General features: G+C 44.6%; 1 protein-coding gene across 1 annotated transcript in view; it reads right to left on the minus strand.

Annotated features, from left to right (window-relative positions):
* LOC115090801 (aquaporin-8-like) overlaps positions 1–19,511 on the minus strand; it is a 43,145-nt gene extending 23,634 nt beyond the window's left edge. Inside the window, exons 1-3 of the mRNA XM_029600313.1 lie at positions 19,477–19,511; positions 9,002–9,323; positions 5,233–5,359 (exon numbers count right to left, since the gene is read on the minus strand). Of these exons, the coding sequence (XP_029456173.1) occupies positions 5,233–5,359; positions 9,002–9,291 (417 nt within the window). The 5' untranslated portion in view covers positions 9,292–9,323; positions 19,477–19,511. The remainder of the gene's footprint in view (positions 1–5,232; positions 5,360–9,001; positions 9,324–19,476) is intronic.
* Between the last annotated feature and the right edge of the window lie 436 nt (positions 19,512–19,947).

Here is a 19,947-nt window from a genome sequence, read left to right on the forward strand (position 1 = left end):
GGCGTCGGTTCTCAAACCCGCTGACAGCCACGGGTTCGGAAAACGGACGCTTGCTAAATTGACCCGCGGGCCATGGGCCGATTTTTTTTTTTAAATTTTAAATTTTTTTTTAATTTTGGGGCCTTCAACTTAATATCGCTATGATATTAAGTCAGAGGGTGTACAGAAAAGCTGTTTTTTCTGCTTTTCTGTACACCAGTGTACATGCAGTACACCAGTGTACATGCAGTGCCGGCAGAAATTAAAATGTGCGGCTTGGCTGCACATTTTACTTTCTGTATCGCGCGGGAATAACTAATAGGGCCTATCAACATGTATTTGCATGTTGCGGGCGCTATTAGTTTTGGGGGGGGGGTTGGCCGCGCGTTTTCGATGCGCTATTACCTCTTACTGTATAAGGGGTAAAAATAGCGCGTCGAAAACGTGCGGCCAATCGCGGGCTAACAGTGTGCTCCACCGGAGAACTGACGCACTGTACTGATTCGGCCTGTGTGTAATATAAATTCCATCTTTGATTCGACACCTGCAGTGGGAGGAAAGCCATCAGCTTGCCCTGCAACCAATGGGAGGGAAGAAATCAATCGGCTTTATCATAGTAAGCTTTAAACAAGACTGTAAGAAGCAACACATTTATTTGGAAACATTTGTACAATCTGAAAGTGAATCAAACAACTGTAAAGACTAAATCATCACTTTTTACCTTATCGGTAAAAAGAAATGTTGGAAACCACCCAAACTCTCATTTATTTCATTGACAAATGACTGTAATGCTCATCTATATTGCTATAATCTATGCTGTGTGCAAGGATTTCAGTATGGGGAAAAACCCAATAGCAATGTGAAGGTCCTTAAAATGAAACTCCCCCACCCCCAAGCAGAAAACCCTGGAATTACATCTCTTGGCATAACACTGTTCCATCTAACATTAGAAATTGGAGATATGGCCTCTGGAACTAATATCCAGGTTCAGCCATCACAGAGGTTACATAAACACAGCCTTAAACAAGACTGACTTGATAGCTTTGTGAAAAGCCAGCAAATCAGACAACCCACTCACCTTAAACAAGTCATTCCAGCGATAAGGGCCTATAAAGAAAAGCCTGATATTGAGTAATGCTCCGTTAAAGAAGCAACTCAACATGTAACAGGTTTTTCTCACTACTGATAACTCCATGTTTACCAAGTCCAATCCAGATTAATCAGTGTCCAGACTACATCCCTGCAGATAAGGCTGTGGATAACCAGGTCAGAAGCAGAGAGGTAGATATGTTCAAGCTCTCAGCCCCTGGATTCTGCTTTTTGTTGGAGTCTCAACATTCCCCATTCAATGCACCCTTTATTTTGCCTTCAGCTCCAGATTTGTGCTTTCTGTGGGGTTTCCTGGATAGGAGAAGCCCCTCTCCAGGCAGTGACACTATAATCCTGTGTTTAATGCCAACAGACAAAACAGTCATTCGATACTTCCACCCCACCCCACCAACTCCCACCCCATCCAGCTCAGTCTTTGCCTTCTCACGCTTGCTAATGACATAGTATAGCCATATTATAATTTCTTGGTAAAAGGTCTATTTTTCTAAGACAGAGAGCCTGCCCTAGGTCAGTCAGGACTTAGCATTTTCAGCATTTTTGCTTTTCATAATTCTTTTCATTGTATTCACACCTTCCAATTGTCCCTCTCTCTCTCTCTCTCTCTCTCTCTCGCTTTACTATTATTTATTTATTTGATTTTATATTCCATCTTTCAGGCACTTTAAAGTGTATTACAATACAGGTATTTCCCTGTCCCTAGAGGGCTTACAATTGGATAAACCAATGCAGAAAGGTGTGCTCAGCTGAGCTCAGTTTTACCTGCTCTTGAATGTGCATTTTCTGTACTCAAGACTTAACTGCCGATACAGCAAGGAGTTTTGCAAGCAGAAAATGGAGCCGATGCAAACAAAATGTGCCAAAATAGGGCGCTGAGGTGTTCAGTGCCCCCTTTCCTAACACGCACCCAGGGACCTCTCCTGGGGGCGCCATGCAATATATAAATTAGGGGTCATGTTGCCAAGGAGGAGCTGTGCGCTGAATTTATCGGTGTCCTAACCGGCACACAACCGTGGGTTAGGGAAACGGACGCTGGTTAACTGAACGTCCATTTCCCTAACCTGACCGCCAGCGCTCTTTTTTTTTTTTACATTTTTTAAACTTTTCATTCCTCAAACTTAATATTAAGTCGGCGAATGTGCCGATATGCAGTATTTTCTACTTTTCTGTACAACTTTTTGGGGTGCTCAGAAATTAACTCCTAATTTCTTGGTGTAAAAAATTTGCATTGGGGTGACTAACTAATAGCCTCATCGACATACATTTGCATGTGATGAGCGCTATTAGTTTCGCCCTCATGCGTTCACCCGCTCTCCCGCGACTTTTACTGTATCGGCCCGATGGAAATTCCACACTAATGAGGGCACTAGACGCGCGTTATGGACACGCTAATCCCCTTATAGCCCCAATATGTGTTGGAAAATGTGCAGTGAGCTTAGTGCCCTCACATGCAGGCCAATACAATACAGTGTGCTCTGGTGGAGCACACTGTTAACCCGCGATTGGACGCACGTTTTCAACGTGTTAGCATTACCCCTTATTCAGTAAGGGGTCGAAAACGCGCGTCCAACCCCCCCCCCCCCCCCTCCAAACCTAATAACGCCCGCAACATGCAAATGCATGTTGATGGCCCTATTAGTTATTCCTGCGCGATTCAGAAAGCAAAATGTGCAGCCAAGCTGTACATTTTACTTTCAAAAATTAGCGCCTACCCAAAGGTAGGCGTTAATTTCTGCTGGCACCAGGAAAGTGCACAGAAAAGAGGTAAAAATTGCTTTTCTGTGCACCCTCCGACTTAATATCATGGCGATATTAAGTCGGAGGTCCCAAAAGTTACAAAAAGTAAAAAAAAAAATGTGAAGTCGGCCCGTGGCTTGAAAACCGGATGCTCAATTTTGCCGGCGTATGGTTTCCGAACCCGTGGCTGTCAGCGGGTTTGAGAACCGACGTCAGCAAAATTGAGCGCTGGCTGTCAAACCCGCTGACAGCCGCCGCTCCTGTCCAAAAAGAGGCGCTAGGGACGCGCTAGTGTCCCTAGCGCCTCTTTTTACCGCCCGCCCTAATTTGAATACTGAATCGCGCGCACAGGAGAGTGTTCGCCCACTCTCCCGCGACTTTTACTGTATCGGCACGATGGAAATTCCACACTAATGAGGGCATTAAGGATTGTCTCCCAGGCTCCCAGTGCTGAGAGGGGTGCTGGAAACTTTACTCCTGGTCAGAGATGTTTCCAGAGGGTGCATCAGAAGTGGAGAGAGGGAGGGGGAGAAGCCTCAGGAGCACACAGCAACTTCCCGTTGCTATGTTTTAGGGTTTTTCGGGTCTTTTCCCCCCCAAATGCCTTGCAGCAGCCTTCCCAGCACCAGCCCTTCTACAGTGCCAAACGTCTCTGGCACCATTGTGATTTATTTTCTTTCATTCTCTCAGGGGGCTGCCGCGACCACCGAGTTCTGCCTTTCTCTCCTCCCCTCCCAGCCAAAGCTTTCTCCCGCCCATGCCCCTTCTGCTCTAAAGGGCGGATTTTCAGACGTGAGCATGCGCGTCCATGTGCGCGCGCTATAATAAAATTGGGGGTCGGCGCACGCAAGGGGGTGCACATTTGTGCAACTTGCGCGCGCCGATGCCCGCGGCCTTCCCCAGTTCCCTCCCAGGCATCTCCAATTTAAGAGCGGCCTGGAACTTCCCTACCCTACCCTATTCTAACCTTCCTACCCCTTCCCCTAACCTTCCTCCCCCTAGCCCTAACCTAGCCCCCCCCCCCCCCAAACATTTTGTTGTACCTCCTGCACCTGCCTCGGGGCAGGCGCAGGTTGCGCGCGCCAGCACCCTGCCGGCACGCGATCCTCCGACACAGCAGCAAATGGCCTCTAGCCCCGCCCTGCCCTGCCCCCTCCCTGCCCCTTTCCCGAAGCCCCGGGACTTACACGCGTCCCGGGGCTTTACACTCATAGCCGGGCCTTTGAAAATGGGCCCGGCGCACGTAGGCGTTTTAAACTCTGGCCCTAACTGCACATAGGTTTAAAACATGCATTCAGCCTGTGCTGAATGCACATTTTGCGCTCTGCACCCTTTTTTTTAAAACTCCCGATGCATTACCTTGCTGCATTCTTTACACTCATAGCCGGGCCTTTGAAAATGGGCCCGGCGCACGTAGGCGTTTTAAAATCTGGCCCTAACTGCGCACAGGTTTAAAACATGCATTCAGCCTGTGCTGAATGCACATTTTGCGCTCTGCACCCTTTTTTTTAAAACTCCCGATGCATTACCTTGCTGCATTGGGGGTTAAAAAAGAAAACTTTGATCTGTGTGTTAAGCAGCTGTTCTCTGGATTTCAGTGCATACTTAACGCACAGATTGTTATAAGATTTGAGTTCTTCTCTCTCCCTTCTATATCTAGACGAGGCTTTATCTCTTATCGAATGGGCAATTTTCTCCTTGGTTTTGGCCTTTGCTCTTCTAACCGCCCTCCCTGCTTCCCTTTGCTTTCCTTGATTATTCTGCCGGTCCTTCTCAAGCTGTGGGGTTGAGTATGTTGTTTGTTTATTTTTTAATGCTAACCTCTTTTCTCTTACCACTTCTGCTATCTCCTTGGAGAATCATTTGGTCAGTTTCTCATGATACCTTATTTACCGGTGCCTTCCTCAGAGATTTGTTGCCTTTTCAAGGATCCCATTTTATCCAAGACTAAAATTCCTCTGTACCCTTCAGCGCTCAGCGACCGGTGCACGACCACAGGGGCTGCAGTAATGTGTTTTGGACAGTAGGTGTCACCGTTTAACAAGCAAAGAACACAAGACAGCAGCAGGGACACCATGGCATGGGACATAAATGCATGGATATCATCAGGCTCTGATATCAAAAGCAAAATGTGATCATTTGTATAGCAAATGTATCCAAAGCCCCAGGGTATAAATTTACAAAATAATACAAAAATAGAGATAAATATTAAATAACAGTGGAGGTATATATATATATATATAGATAGATAGATATATAGATATATAGATATATAAATGGAATGGCTAAGTCTTTTATCTGGCATTCAATATCCAAATTATCAGTACAAAAATAATTTTGTTGAGATGGACTACATCCTTAGACAGACCAGAGTGAGCTTTATTAACATGTTTCTTGCATGACACATACCTTGGCCAAGAAAGCTCCCAGCATTCCTCCACACAGCTGGCAGAACCAGTACGGGAGGAGGAAGAGAGGAGAAAGGCCTCCTGATGCAAATACCGCCAAGGTAATAGCTGGGTTAAAATGGGCACCGCTGCAAAGGGAAAAAAATCACATGAGCAAAGAGGTATGTGAACATTTCATGACGACTCAATTCCTTCTTTGGTACATAAATTTGCACCTGGTACTGACAACATTAGTTATGGGAATTTTGGTGTACTAAATAAATATTAGAGATGATTTTCTTTCTAGGACACTAGGCAAGAAATGGAGTCAGCTGGTGACCACAGACACTAATCAGTGGCAAAGCAGCTTTAAACAATGATTGATGTCAACCAATGATATGGCAGTTTTCAAAATACTGGATGGCATCACAATGTGCTCTGATCTCCCTGAGATTTCAACTGGACTGAACTGGTCTGTTTCTCTTTAGGAAAAAAAAAAGATTGTAACTGGTGAATATTAGAAGCCCTATGTGTGAATATTGGCCCAGCTTGTGCCACACAGATTTTAAGAGGTGCCCAGGTACATATGTATCTCCCGGTATGCGAGTACATTTTTTTTCCATAAAACGGGTGAGGCATGGGCGTGGTATGGGCTTGGCAGTTGGCATGGACATTCCAGGAACTATGAATGAAACCACTCCAGCATGTATTCACTTAACTTTACTTCTGCTACATAAGGCATGTAGGTCATGAAACAAAAAAAACTAGGCTAGTCAGCTGGGTTTTAAGGGTTGGGGCTAATTGGATAAAAGGGAGGCAAGTTAGCTAGGGGGTTTAGGAAGTCCTCTCCTTTACTGGAGTGAACTGGGAACAAACTGGGGAAACAGGTAATTGCGTTGACGTGTGTATCTACTAAAATTCTCCCCCACTTATGTGACTGAGGCGGCATTTGCATGCAGATGCGCACTTCAATGTAAAATTGTGCGCACACGTATGTGCGTATACCCGGTTTTATGCCATGCGCAAATATACGTGCATATGTTATAAAATTGCAGTGTCCATGTGCACAAGCCAGAAAACATGCATGCATGCGCTCCTGCGCACAGGTCTTAAAATCCACCCTTAAGTATTGGGAGTGTCGAACATGTGAAAAGTTGAGCAGGGGGTCACAGGGGGTTCTACTGTCTGTGGCAGAAATTTGAAGGAAATTGGGTGCACAGTTCAAAGCTTATTAGTGAGGATAGACATGATGATCTCAAAAAGCTAGTTTCCCTATAGGAAGCTATTTTAAAAATGATGTATTTTTGGGGTAGAGAAACCTTAAGCAGAGAAGAAACCAACCTGATTCTCATTCTAACATGCTCACTGAATCTGGATAATAGGTGAACATAGCACTTCAAAAGATTTTTGGCTTCCCCTAATTTTTATTAAACTAGAAGCAGGGGTGGGCAAGTCCGGTCCTCGAGGGCTGCAAACCAGTCGGGTTTTCAGCATACCCCTAATGAATATGCATGAAATAGATTTGCATACAACTGAAGCAGTGTGTATGCAGGTCTCTCTCATGCATATTCATTAAGGATATCCTGAAAACCCGACTGGTTTGCAGCCCTCGAGGACCGGAATTGCCCACCCCTGAGTGCCCCTCTAACGAGTCAAGGTTAATTGTGATGTTCCTCTGCCATGGCGCTATCTCACTCTTTTCTAGTGGTAATCGCATTCAGGAGGTCCATGAAAATAACTTCAGGAGTCTGAACTTCATGCTACCCTGCAAACAGCTCTTGAGAAAGTCTGACCGAGTCCTGGTTTGCTCATTTCATCTACGGGCTTATTGTCCTGCTCATCTTAAGAGATGGATTGCGGCAAATACCTTTTCACATATGAAGAGGTGGAATGATGGGGGCCTGGCTCACCTCTCTCTACACCTGAATTTCTAGATTTCTTTGGAATCTGGCTCAGTTCTACTTATTTATCACAAGGGGTAGACCAAAACTGAGGTGCTGTGGGCCTTCTGGTTACTTCCCACCTTTCTCCCTTCTAGTGCAGTCATCACAGTGATAGTGCTTGGTAGAGAGCCACAGTTCCTTACAAAGGGGCTGATGCAAATGAGTACACTGTTTAACCCGTGGTTGGACGAGCGGTTTGGATGCGTGTCCACAGCCCCTTATGCTATAAGGGGATTAGCGCGTCCAATCTACGGCGAAACTATTATCACTCATCACATGCAAACGCATGTTGATGAGGCTATTAGTTATTCATCCGGATCTAAAAAGAAAAAATGTGCACTCAACCAAAACATATTTTACGCCTACAGCAGGTGTTAATTTCTGAGCAGCCCAAAAAGTTGTACAGAAAAGCAGAAAATACTGCTTTTCTGCGCATCTTCCGACAATATCATGACGATATTAAGTCAGAGGAACCAAAAAGTTTAAAAGGTTAAAAACCAAAACTTGCCAGCGGTCAATTATCCAGCGTCCATTTTCCTACCCTGTGGCTGTGCACTGGTTAGGAAAACAGACACTCGTAAAATTGAGCGTCTGTTTTCTTAACCAGCTGCCAGCAGGCCTCTCCTGGGCGCCCGCTGCCAAGGAAGCGCTAGGGGCACGCAATTGTCCTTAGCGCCTCCTTGGCAGCACGAACCCCTCATTTAAATATCGCATCGCACACCCAGGAGAGGTGCCTGGGCACGTGTTAGGACAGCGGGCGCTCAACACTGAGCGTCCGTGTTCTGTGCTCATTTATTGCATCAGCCCCAAGGTTTTCATTCAGTTCCACCTGAGGGTGTCGAGGCCATGAAATAGCTGTGTTTCCTTTCCCCTTTCCCTTTCATATCCCTCCCCCCCCACCATCTCCCTGCTGACTTTATACATTCCCACCCCCTGCAGGCCTGAGGAGCAGAAGCCCGTGAGATGAAGCCAGGTCATGAACAACACTGCCTTTGCTCTGGACTATCAAAACAGGGAGAGCTTAATGATTTTGTTTCAACTGCTAACTGAATAAACCTTTACATTTTTACCTGTTATTTGGCTAGTGCTGCTAATTTAATGGATTGCTTTACCAACGAATGTAAACCAATGGCAATTGTATTGCATTTTGCATTGCAGTTTTTGTACAACTTGATCCCAAACCACTGCGTTAATCACATGTTCTCTGCTCGAGACAGACTAAAATGCAATATATCACTACACTTGACAGATTAACCTAAATCCTCCACCACTAGATAATATAAAATTGCAATAGCAAGCTTTACACAAGAATTCATGGAATCAAGTGCCCTAATAAATTAATAGTCTCGCCTTCCCTAAGCTCCACGGCCTTTTAATTAAGCCTGACTATCTGCTGTAAACACATTTCTGCTGAGGTGTCATGAGCCAAAAAATAGAGAATAGAAAGCAAAAATAAGCTGCTTCACAATAATTTTTATTATAGGCACCCGCAAAGCAAATAAATGCCAGTCGCTGGTTTTATGCTGTGAATATCAGGCCCTTGCCTTATTTCCTAGAGATTGTCGTTTAAAACTGTTTGCACCAAAAGTGTATTGCAGATTATTATGAGAAAACTCCCTTTTTGCCACAAACTCAGAATGATTGATTTAGCATTATTTCTTGTGAGAGTTTGCCCTCTGACTTTCTCTTGAATATTATACCAATGGGCTTTTCCTTTTCCTGGAAAGTTTTAGTTAGACTTTGAAATGCTAATGTGAAAACATTTTTGCATCAGATCCTCTGGGGAAAGATTTTTCTGACCAACAGATATTTTGCATGACAAAGAATCTGCTTTTGGTATATCTTTACCTTATTTTCCCCAGCATAACTATCAGAGCTCCCAAGGCCAGCCCGCTAGCTAATGCCGGTGCCACAGTACTGCCGCCTTCCAAGTTCTTGAGGCCAGAGAGACAGGCCACAGCGATGAAAAGTGTTGTGCCCAGCAGCTCGCCCAAGCAAGGCTGAATGTACTTCTCCAGGATGCTCTCTTCTTCCGTTTCTCCATTCTGGCTCGTCAGCTGTTCCTTGGACCCGCTTTTTAGATTTTTCATTTCTGCTCCGGCATCAGATCCCCCATCATGGGCCATTCCCCCCACCATAAAAAAAAAGAAATGCTGCAGCAAATTTCTCTCTGAAACAGAACAACACAACAAAGAATGTGTAAATGTCCTCAGACTTCATAAAATGCCTTTCTTAGATATCGTTAGGGATCTGCGTTTTAATTTTTTATTTTATTTTGTCAGGGACTTTTAATGTTCTAACAAAAGATGTCAGTGGAGGAGTTGATATTGATGGAACACTCAGGATAAAAATCAGTGGAAAAGTCACTCCTCCACTGATTTCTTTTTTCTAACATTGACATTTCCAGGCAAAATAAAATAAACCGATATGATGTCCAACAACGAATATCGGTATAGAAAAACCTTAAATAAATAAATAAATAAATAAATAAATAAATAAAAATTGAAAACAAAGGTCCCTAGGCATCCTATAAGTTGTGAAAGTGTGTCTGAAATTGCTCCCAATAAAATAAACTTTAGAGAGCTCACAAGATTTTAGCCTACTTGGAAAGCAATGAAAGGTGAAAGACTCAGAAAAGGGAAGGCTGGAGAGAAAGGGATGGAGGAAGACAAGAATGAATCTGAGCAAAAAAAGAAAATGGGATATAGATAAGAGGAAATGAGAGAGACTGATAGAAACAGTTGTTGACTAGAGGAGATCCTGATCCACTCCTAGTTTTGTCTCATGGCATGTAGAGATTTGTGGTCCTGTATTTTAACTAGAGAAGTCGAAATTACAATTCCATGCATGCAAAGGAGTAAAACCAGGACTGGATTAACCTGTCTAGAGAAAAAATACAACTGAGCCGGTTGGCAGGCAGCCCCACAGACAAAAGACAGTCCAACAAACTATAGATGAGAATGAAATAAAGAAAAGAATGAAAGAGAGAAGGCAGGAGGGGCAGTATCTATTTGCATTCGTTATATTTTAATTTAATTTTCAATTTAAAATTTTATAAACCACTTTTCCCAAATGCAGATCTAACCAAAGCAATTTGCAGTCTAAAATATCAAGAAATAAATAACACATATAATACAACAAAATAACATAAGCAGATGTCTTTCTATGGGAGGCAAGATGGCAGCATGAAGCAGGGCGTGTTAGCTGCTCTATGATATCCTTACTCGATTACCCTTACTGTGCCTTAAAAGTGAAAAGGGAAGATTTGGATTTTTCCCCTCATGCCCCTCTTCACATGCAGCAGCTCATCCCATCTTACATGCCCTGCATGTCTGCACATACGGGGACTGGAGACTTAGTTGCAATGTCAGGTGAGGGAGCACCTGACTCACCTGTAGAGGTCATGCTCAGCCCCAATAATCTTCAACTGCCGCCTGCAGAAAGACTTGCCATTTCATTGCCATTGGAGGAACTGAGTGAGGACATCCTGCCGGTGCCTCCCCTGGAGGGGGCTGTTGGAGGCTTGGTGTTCAAGCAGTCGCTACCCTTGTCACTGCTCGGGGAATCCCAGGAGAGAGCTTTGTTGCCCATTTGTCTTCCTCACCGATTATGGATCGGAGAGAGCTCCTGCCATTGACTGAGTCTATGTTGATGGGTAGTGTGAGATCGACTCAACAAGATTCCCACAGTGACTTCTCTCTCTTGACCATCAGGCCAACAGTTATAATGTAATGTTGAAAGCTATCTGGGATCTACTAGTGGGCTTTGGTAGCTCTCTGACTCTATCAATAAAGACTGACCTTCGTTGTAATAAGTTTGAATCTATGAATATAAACTATGACTCCCAAATTTTTGTCATCCAGGAAAAGATATTTAATAGGGAATCTACTACTAAAGATATGCAAGCTTTTAATACATCTGTTAGTAAAGATTCTATCTCAATGTGTGGAGTTCCCGGAAAATCATGCCAGATATTTAAATCTTAGATTCCTTAAGAACATAAGAACATAAGAAAATGCCATACTGGGTCAGACCAAGGGTCCATCAAGCCCAGCATCTTGTTTCCAACAGTGGCCAATCCAGGCCATAAGAACCTGGCAAGTACCCAAAAACTAAGGGACGGATTTTAAAAGCCCTGTGCGCGTAAATCTGATCAGATTTACGAGCGCAGGGCACTCGCGCACCAGCGCGCCTATTTTGCATAGGCCGCCGGCGCACGCATAGCCCCAGGATGCGCGAAGGTCCCAGGGCTTCGTAAAAGGGGTGGGAGGGGCGGGTCCAGTGGCTTGGCGCCGGCCCGGGGGCATGGCCGAGGCCTCCGGACCAGCCCCTGGGTCGGTTGATGGCGTGCCAGCAGCCCGCTGGCGCGCGCAGATTTGCATCTGCCTCGGGTAGACGTAAATCTGCCGACAAAGGTAGGGGGGGTTTAGATAGGGCCGGGGGGGTAGGTTAGGTAGGGAAAGGGAGGGGAAGGTGAGGGGAGGCGGAAGGAAAGTTCCCTCTTAGGCCGCTCCGATTTCGGAGCGGCCTTGGAGGGAACAGGCAGCACGCGCCGGGCTCGGAGCACGCAGTTTGCACAAATGTGCACCCCCTTGCGTGCGCCGACCCCAGATTTTATAAGATGCGCACGGCTATGCGCGTATCTTATAAAATCCAGCGTACCTTTGTTCGCGCGTGGTACGCGAATAAAAGTACGCGCGCGCGCTTTTTTTGAAAATATACCCCTAAGTCTATTCCATGTTACCATTGCTAATGGCAGTGGCTATTCTCTAACGGGCGGATTTTCAAAGCCCTGCTCGCGTAAATCCGCCCGGATTTACGCAAGCAGGGCCTTGCGCGCCGGCGCGCCTATTTTTCATAGGCTGCCGGCGCGCGCAGAGCCCCGGGATGCGCGTAGGTCCCGGGGTTTTGGGAAGGGGGCGTGTCGGGGGCATGTCGGGGGCGGGGACGAACGATGCGGCGTGTCGGGGGCGGGACGCGGCGTTTCGGGGGCAGGCCTGGGGGCGTGGTTTCGGCCCGGGGCGTTCCGGGGGCGTGGCCGCGCCCTCCGGAACCGCCCCCAGGTCGGGTCTCGGTGCGCCAGCAGGCCGCTGGCGCGCGTGGATTTACGTCTCCCTTCGGGTGGCGTAAATCCATGGATAAAGGTAGGGGGGGGTTTAGATAGGGCCGGGGGGGTGGGTTAGGTAGGGGAAGGGAGGGGAAGGTGAAGGGAGGGCAAAAGAAAGTTCCCTCCGAGGCCGCTCCGATTTCGGAGCGGCCTCGGAGGGAACGGTGACAGGCTGCGCAGCTCGGCGTGCGCCGGCTGCCCAAAATCGGCAGCCTTGCACGCGCCGATCCAGGATTTTAGAAGATACGCGTGGCTACGCGCGTATCTTATAAAATCCAGCGTACTTTTGTTTGCGCCTAGTGCGCAAACAAAAGTACGCGAACGCGCTTTTTTTAAAAATCTAGCCCTAAGTGAACTTAATAGCAGGTAATGGACTTCTCCTCCAAGAACTTATCCAATCCTTTTTTAAACACAGCTATACTAACTGCACTAACCACATCCTCTGGCAACAAATTCCAGAGTTTAATTGTGCGTTGAGTAAAAAAGAACTTTCTCCGATTAGTTTTAAATGTGCCCCATGCTAACTTCATGGAGTGCCCCCTAGTCTTTCTACTATCCAAAAGAGTAAATAACCGATTCACATCTACCCATTCTAGACCTCTCATGATTTTAAACATCTCTATCATATCCCCCCTCAGCCGTCTCTTCTCCAAGCTGAAAAGTCCTAACCTCTTTAGTGTTCCCTCATAGGGGAGCTGTTCCATTCCCCTTATCATATTGGTAGCCCTTCTCTGTACCTTCTCCATCGCAATTATATCTTTTTTGAGATGCGGCGACCAGAACTGTACACAGTATTCAAGGTGCGGTCTCACCATGGAGCGATACAGAGACATTGTGACATTTTCCGTTTTATTCTCCATTCCCTTTCTAATAATTCCCAACATTCTGTTTGCTTTTTTGACTGCCGCAGCACACTGAACTGACGATTTCAATGTGTTATCCACTATGACGCCTAGATCTCTTTCTTGGGTTGTAGCACCTAATATGGAACCCAACATTGTGTAATTATAGCATGGGTTATTTTTCCCTATATGCATCACCTTGCACTTATCCACATTAAATTTCATCTGCCATTTGGATGCCCAATTTTCCAGTCTCACAAGGTCTTCCTGCAATTTATCACAATCTGCTTGTGATTTAACTACTCTGAACAATTTTGTGTCATCTGCAAATTTGATTATCTCACTCGTCATATTTCTTTCCAGATCATTTATAAATATATTGAAAAGTAAGGGTCCCAATACAGATCCCTGAGGCACTCCACTCTCCACTCCCTTCCTTAATTTTCCTACAGTGAATGGAGAAACTCTATTTATCACTCTTAGAAAATATTTTGCTGCTGTTTTTCAGTTTGATTCTGAAGATTCCCTTAATTAATAAAGTTTTTTCCTCTCTGTAATCGTGGATTTAACACTCAATATTCTCAGTCAGTTTCTTTCAGTATTGCTGATAATTTATCTAAATTTCTAGAAAGTTCAGGACTTGAGATAATAGAGTGATCCACTGTTAGTTTCTTTTATTTCTGAGCAAGATGTTAGCAAAATAATGAGAATGTTTAGAACTCTCTCCTCTTTTTTTCTTGGACAAACAATTCATATTTTTCCAGATTTTGCACAAAATATGCAGGAAAGGAGGAAACACTTTAAGACCTAAATTTTTTTCTATGGGTTGTTCCTTTACTCTCAGATATCTCTATAAGTGTATTGTTAGAGATTTCAAAATAGCAGAGACAAAGACCCAGTATTGAAAAATAATAAGGATACAAAAAAATGTTTGTTCTGCATACCTGGGAACATTTGATATCCAGGTGCCCTGAGATTGTTCTGAATAAGCAGGAGGAGGGATGGTTTGCTTGCAACTTTCTCCTCTCTCTCTCTCTCTCTTACCAGCTCTCAATCGCTCACATATACACGTGCTTTTTCTCTCTCACTTATATAGGCTCTTAATTACACATTGTCTTGCAGCGTTTGTCAGAGCAGTATGTGACCGGTGCAAGTTCAACAAAGAATTGCATCAATACTGTTCACATAAGTGATTGATGAATCACAAGTGACAAGCCCGGATTCGGTGTGTTCACTCATATTCCTTCATCCTAGGAAATCAGCAAAAGTATATAGAGCCAAGTTTCTGGCTCAACAAGCCCCTGAGGCAGCTCGGCAGAGCGAAACTCGGCCAGAGTCGGGCAAGTTCCAATAAAAGTCCATTTTTACCGATCCATCTTTTCATTCTTCTGTTGTTCGCCACATTGGATCGGTTACCGGTTTGCTTCCTTGGACCATCGGTTCACATAGAACATAAAATGCAGCTAACAAGCTTTACAGAGAACAATGAACAGGGCACAAAATTGAACACTGAACAGTAATGGGAGGGGGCGAAACAAAAGGGTAAACTGCAGATTATATTGCACAGATTACAATTACATGTTACATATTATAAAATGTAGAAACAAATATGTGGGTAAAATTAATTAGGTGACAGCGAAAAAAACATGCTATCTTTTCACGTTTACACACACACAGGCTTTCAATCACACACATACATGCTGTATTTTTCTCTCACACACAGACTCTCATTCACATGCTTACAAACATGCTCTCTCTCTCTTTCTCTCATTTACACACAGGCTCTCAATCACATACTCACATGCTCCCTCATCTAAACCAGCTCTCAATCACACACAGACACACATGCTATCTCTTTCTCTCATTTACACAGGCTCTCAATCACATACTCACATGCTCCCTCATCTAAACCAGCTCTCAATCACACACAGACACACATGCTATCTCTTTCTCCCATTTACACAGGCTCTCAATCACATACTCACATGCTCCCTCACCTAAACCAGCTGTCAATCACACACAGACACACATGCTGTCTCTTTCTCTCACTTTCACACATGTTCTCAATCACATACTCACATGCTCCCTACCTAAACCAGCTCTCAATCACACACATACTCTCTTTCACATATACAGGCTCTCAATCATTTACATACATGCTCACTCACACACATACACACACACACACACACAGGATCTCAAACACACATGCTTGCTCATTCACTCACTCTCCCCCCTCCCCCAAACTAGCGGCAGCAGCCTCTTCCCAATCCTAAAGGCAGGAGCAACCTCCTTCATCTTCAGCCCTCGCAGAGAAAGGAGTCCCATCGGCCGTGAGGGTTGATGTTGTTCCTCATTATACTCCGAGCTGCGCTGCTCATCCTTCAGGCCGCACCTCTCTTCTTTTCTCTGGGCCGATGCTGCCCGCACTAGTTTGGTCTCTTCTTCCTGCACACGCACCTGCTGCTCACCACTTCCTCTGCTGGGGTGTGGGAAGAAGAGAGCATGCCCGTGCCGCTGACTCCAGCAGTTCTGCTGCGTTCCGCCCGGGCTATCAGCATTTTAAGCCGAGGCGGAGGACTTATTTCGCTTGGGTAGGGGGAGCAGCTTGGTCAGCGGGGGACCGGGAAGTGTGGTGACACACCCGCGTGTTCTTGGCAACACACTGGTGTGTCGCGACACACCTGTTGAGAACCGCTGATCTAGACTTTGCCAAAAATGATCATTCCCTGCAGGGGAAAAGGGAAAGGTTTTTGTAATTGTAAATGTTACTCCCAAGGACCCCTGGGTACTATTTTCTCTGAATTATCAGCAAAGGATAGAAGGTCAGAAAAAAGGGTCTGTCTACATATGCTTTTGTCAGAAAGAAGATAGCATCTGAAAAGCAAGGCAGCAGCTGAGAAAGAAAGAAGCAGGCTGGAGCAAGAAACCGCAGAGAGAAAGAATCAGCATCAAAGAGAGAAAGAAAGCAAAGAAGGAAAAGCAGCAGGAACAGGACAGAGGCAAAAGCATTGCTCCTGCCATTCCACAGGACTGCTCCGGTGCCAAAAAGAAGATACTACAAAAAATAAGTATATTTGGTTTATTGCTTATGCTGAGTACAGAAGATAAAAATCAAGAGTTAGTTAATGGTAACTCTCCAGCTGAAGATACGTGTTTATTCAAATTCAGCTTATTAAGACAGGACAGTATAAACTTTATTGCTGAAGAATTTGAAAGTGAACATTTATTTGATGCCACCTGTTCTGTTGAGAGATCCAAGTCTATCTGTGGGAGCCCCTTAAAGAAAGAACTCATTATTGTTGTTACTCAAGAATAATTTAAGAATTTATCTCTGAGACAGTGTGAGATAGAGTTTTACCATAGCCAGTCAGTGGTAAAGGCTGCAGCCACCTCACAGACTGTTAAACTTTACCTAGGACAACTGTAGAATTTGATAATCCTTAGCAAAGGAAATCCAAGTTAACCGGATACCCCATCAAGCTACTTTTGTTTCCCTGTTACTGTGCCAGGGAAGAGAGCTGCTGCAGAAACAAGTAGGGTTGTGTATTTGTTTCCTACGTATTGGTAATCCGCAACGTATAGGGCCATATTCGTTGTATTCGTGGGGAAGCAAAACGTATCGCGATTCCCCACGAATACAACAAATCTTCACCGAATTATTCAGCCATTTAAAGGAGTGAATTTAAACAACCCCCACCCTCCTGACCCCCCAAGACTTACCAAAACTCCCTGGTGATCCAGCGGGGGTCCGGGAGCCATCTCCATTTTGAATACCGGCAGCCGAGGGCGTGAGTGCAGGAGATGGCTCCCGGACCCCCCGCTGGACCACCACGGACTTTTGGCAAGTTTTGTGGGGGTCAGGAGGGTCCCCCAAGACTTGCCAAAAGTCCCTGGTGGTCCAGCGGGGGTCCGGGAGCGATCTCCTGAACTTGGGTTATCGGCTGCCAGTAATCAAAATGGTGCCGATAGCCTTTGCCCTTACTATGTCACAGGGGCTACCGGTGCCATTGGTCGGCCCCTGTCACATGGTAGGAGCAATGGATGGCCGGCACCGTCTTGTGCTCCTACCATGTAACAGGGGCTGACCAATGGCACCAATAGCCCCTGTGACATAGTAAGGTCAAAGGCTATCGGCGCCATTTTGAATATCGGCAGCCGAGGGTGTGAATGCAGGAGATGGCTCCCGGACCCCCCGCTGGACCACCAGGGAGTTTTGGTAAGTCTTGAGGGTGTCAGGAGGGTGGGGGTTGTAGTTAATTCAATTTTAGCCAGGAAACGAATAAGAATTAATGCATGAACATATCGGGGGCCCCTCTTGCCAAATGCAACATATCTGCCCCCCAACGAATACGAATCTTGAATGCAACGTATGGCGTCCCTCTGCACATCCCTAGAAACAAGCATTGTGAATGCTACAGTCAGTGCAACTGCTGTCAGGGCTGGTGCTAGATTTTTTGCTACCCTGTGTGAACGATTACTGTGCTGCCCCCACCCCCAACTGGTTCATTCATTCTTTGTCCTGGGCCCACAAAAAAACCCACAAAAAACAGCTCCCTTCAGTGAGAAAAACTTTAAAAACTGACACCACCACCACCACCATCACCCAAACCCATGGCTGGTGCAAGGGTATTAGGTGCCTTAGGCGAACCTTATAGCCATACCCCTCCCCCCCCCCCCCCCCCCCCCCCGCTGCCCCATTCCACATAGTTAAGAGCTATTCATTTATATTTTACATGAAAAATATCAAAATACAGTATTCTGAGGTAAAAATATCACTTACATTATATTTACATGTGCTGCTGTGATCCCAACCAGAAATTCCTATAAAATACACACTTGGAACCCATATGCTATTAGGCATATGTTGGGTGTGGGCCCGAATACACTAATACACTTCCTATTAGGAAAATGCCTCACCTCAGTCACACATGCAGCATGAGCATATAAATAGACCCTCACCAAATTGTATTTATTTATTTTATTGATTTATTTAGGAATTTATATGTACCATCATTTCAAAAAAAGATCACAACGGTTTACAAAATTAATATTCATATTCTTGGTCTACATTCACATACTGTGTCAACATTCATATTCTAGGTCAACACCACAGCAAATACATATTCTGGTTCATTTTCATACATTTTCTAGGTCAACACAACTGCAAATACTAATTCTAATTCTATTAATAATACACTTTATATCGTTCATTGCTTATTGCTCGCTCCACTAACATTATCTCTGGCACTGACGTTGAAGTTATCAGCATATTGGTATTTTACGTTAAATCGTAAGCATTTCTAAAGATCCATGTTTTCAGTTCATGCTTGAAACTCTTTTTTTCTGTTATCTGACGTAGTGACTCTGGAAGAGAGTTCTACAACTTGGGGGCCCGCTATGGAAAACATTCGCTCTCTTGTTTGCGTTAGGTGTGTGTTCCGAGTAGAAGGCACCACTAGAAGTCCTTTGTTTTGTGAACTTAGGGCTCTCTGTGGTGTGTAATGTTGAAGTGTCACTCCTAATAAGCATGGATTAATTTTGTTGATATTGAAAATTAGAGTTAATACTTTATATTAATTTTGGATTGTACAGGAAGCCTGTGCATGGCAATCAGTGATGGGGATGTGGTCAAATTTCCTTGTCTGAAGTAGGAGTCTAGCAGAGGCATTTTGAAGTAACTGTAGTGGTTTTAGTAGTCCTGAGGGTATACCTAGTAAAATGCAGTTGCAGTAGTCTAAGTTTGAAAATATTAGTGTTTGTAAGACAGTGTGGAAGTCCTGTATTGTTAGTAAAAGTTTCAGCCAATGCAGTATTCTCAGCTCGGAGTATCCTGTTTTGATTAATTTGCTTATATGCTTTTTCATAGTAAAGTTCTCATCAATCTGTATTCCTAAGTCTCGTACTTGATCTGAGGAAGTGATATTTATAATTCCTAGGTCTAGGGTTGATGGTTTGATTATCGTGGTATCTCTCCTTAACCACACTGTTTAGGTTTTTTGGGGTTTAGAATTACAAATACAGAATAGAGCAACTATAAAGTAGAAATACAAACACACAGACAAAAACTGAACTGGAAACCGCAAGAAGCCAGACACTCTTTGCAGTGCAACAATGAGAAAGTAGAACCATCACCATTCTTCAAACATCAAACAATAAAATCAAGAAATAAAATAAATATATAATCATAATACTAAAAACATACTAATAATATTATTTGCAAAAAAGCTGATGAATACAAAATAAATAATTAAACCTCATATACAAGTTTCTTTTAAATGTCCCAAATACCAATAAAATATTTCAAAACAGCATACACATAACACCTGAAAAATAAAACTACGAAGGATTTTAAAAATTCACGCTCTCCATACCTGGGAACTTTTGATTTCCAGACACCCTGAGATTGTCATAGATTAGTAGGAGTGGGATATATAAACTTTCTCCTCTCTTTCTTATACATACACGCACATAAGCTTATACACACATACGCTCCCTCTCAGACAAACCCGCAGGTGTCTCCACCTCTTCTTTGGTTGGGATCTGCCAGCAGCCCCAGGCTCTAATCTTCAATTCAGCTGCTTGCAGTTGGAATCCACCTGCAGCCCCCATTCTCTCTCTCACACACACACATACAACCCAGGCAGCTCCCATTCTCTCTCTCTCTCTCTATCTCTGTCTGTCTCTCTTTCACACACACACACACTCCCCAGGCAGACTCCCATTCTCTCTCTCACACACACTCACCCCCAGACAAGCTCCCATTTACACCCACACACCCTAGACAGACTCCCATTTACATACACCCAAATCCCAGGGAGGTTCCTGTTCTCACACACACCTTC

Source organism: Rhinatrema bivittatum, chromosome 4 (genome assembly GCF_901001135.1).
Source record: "Rhinatrema bivittatum chromosome 4, aRhiBiv1.1, whole genome shotgun sequence".
Lineage (NCBI taxonomy): Eukaryota > Metazoa > Chordata > Amphibia > Gymnophiona > Rhinatrematidae > Rhinatrema > Rhinatrema bivittatum.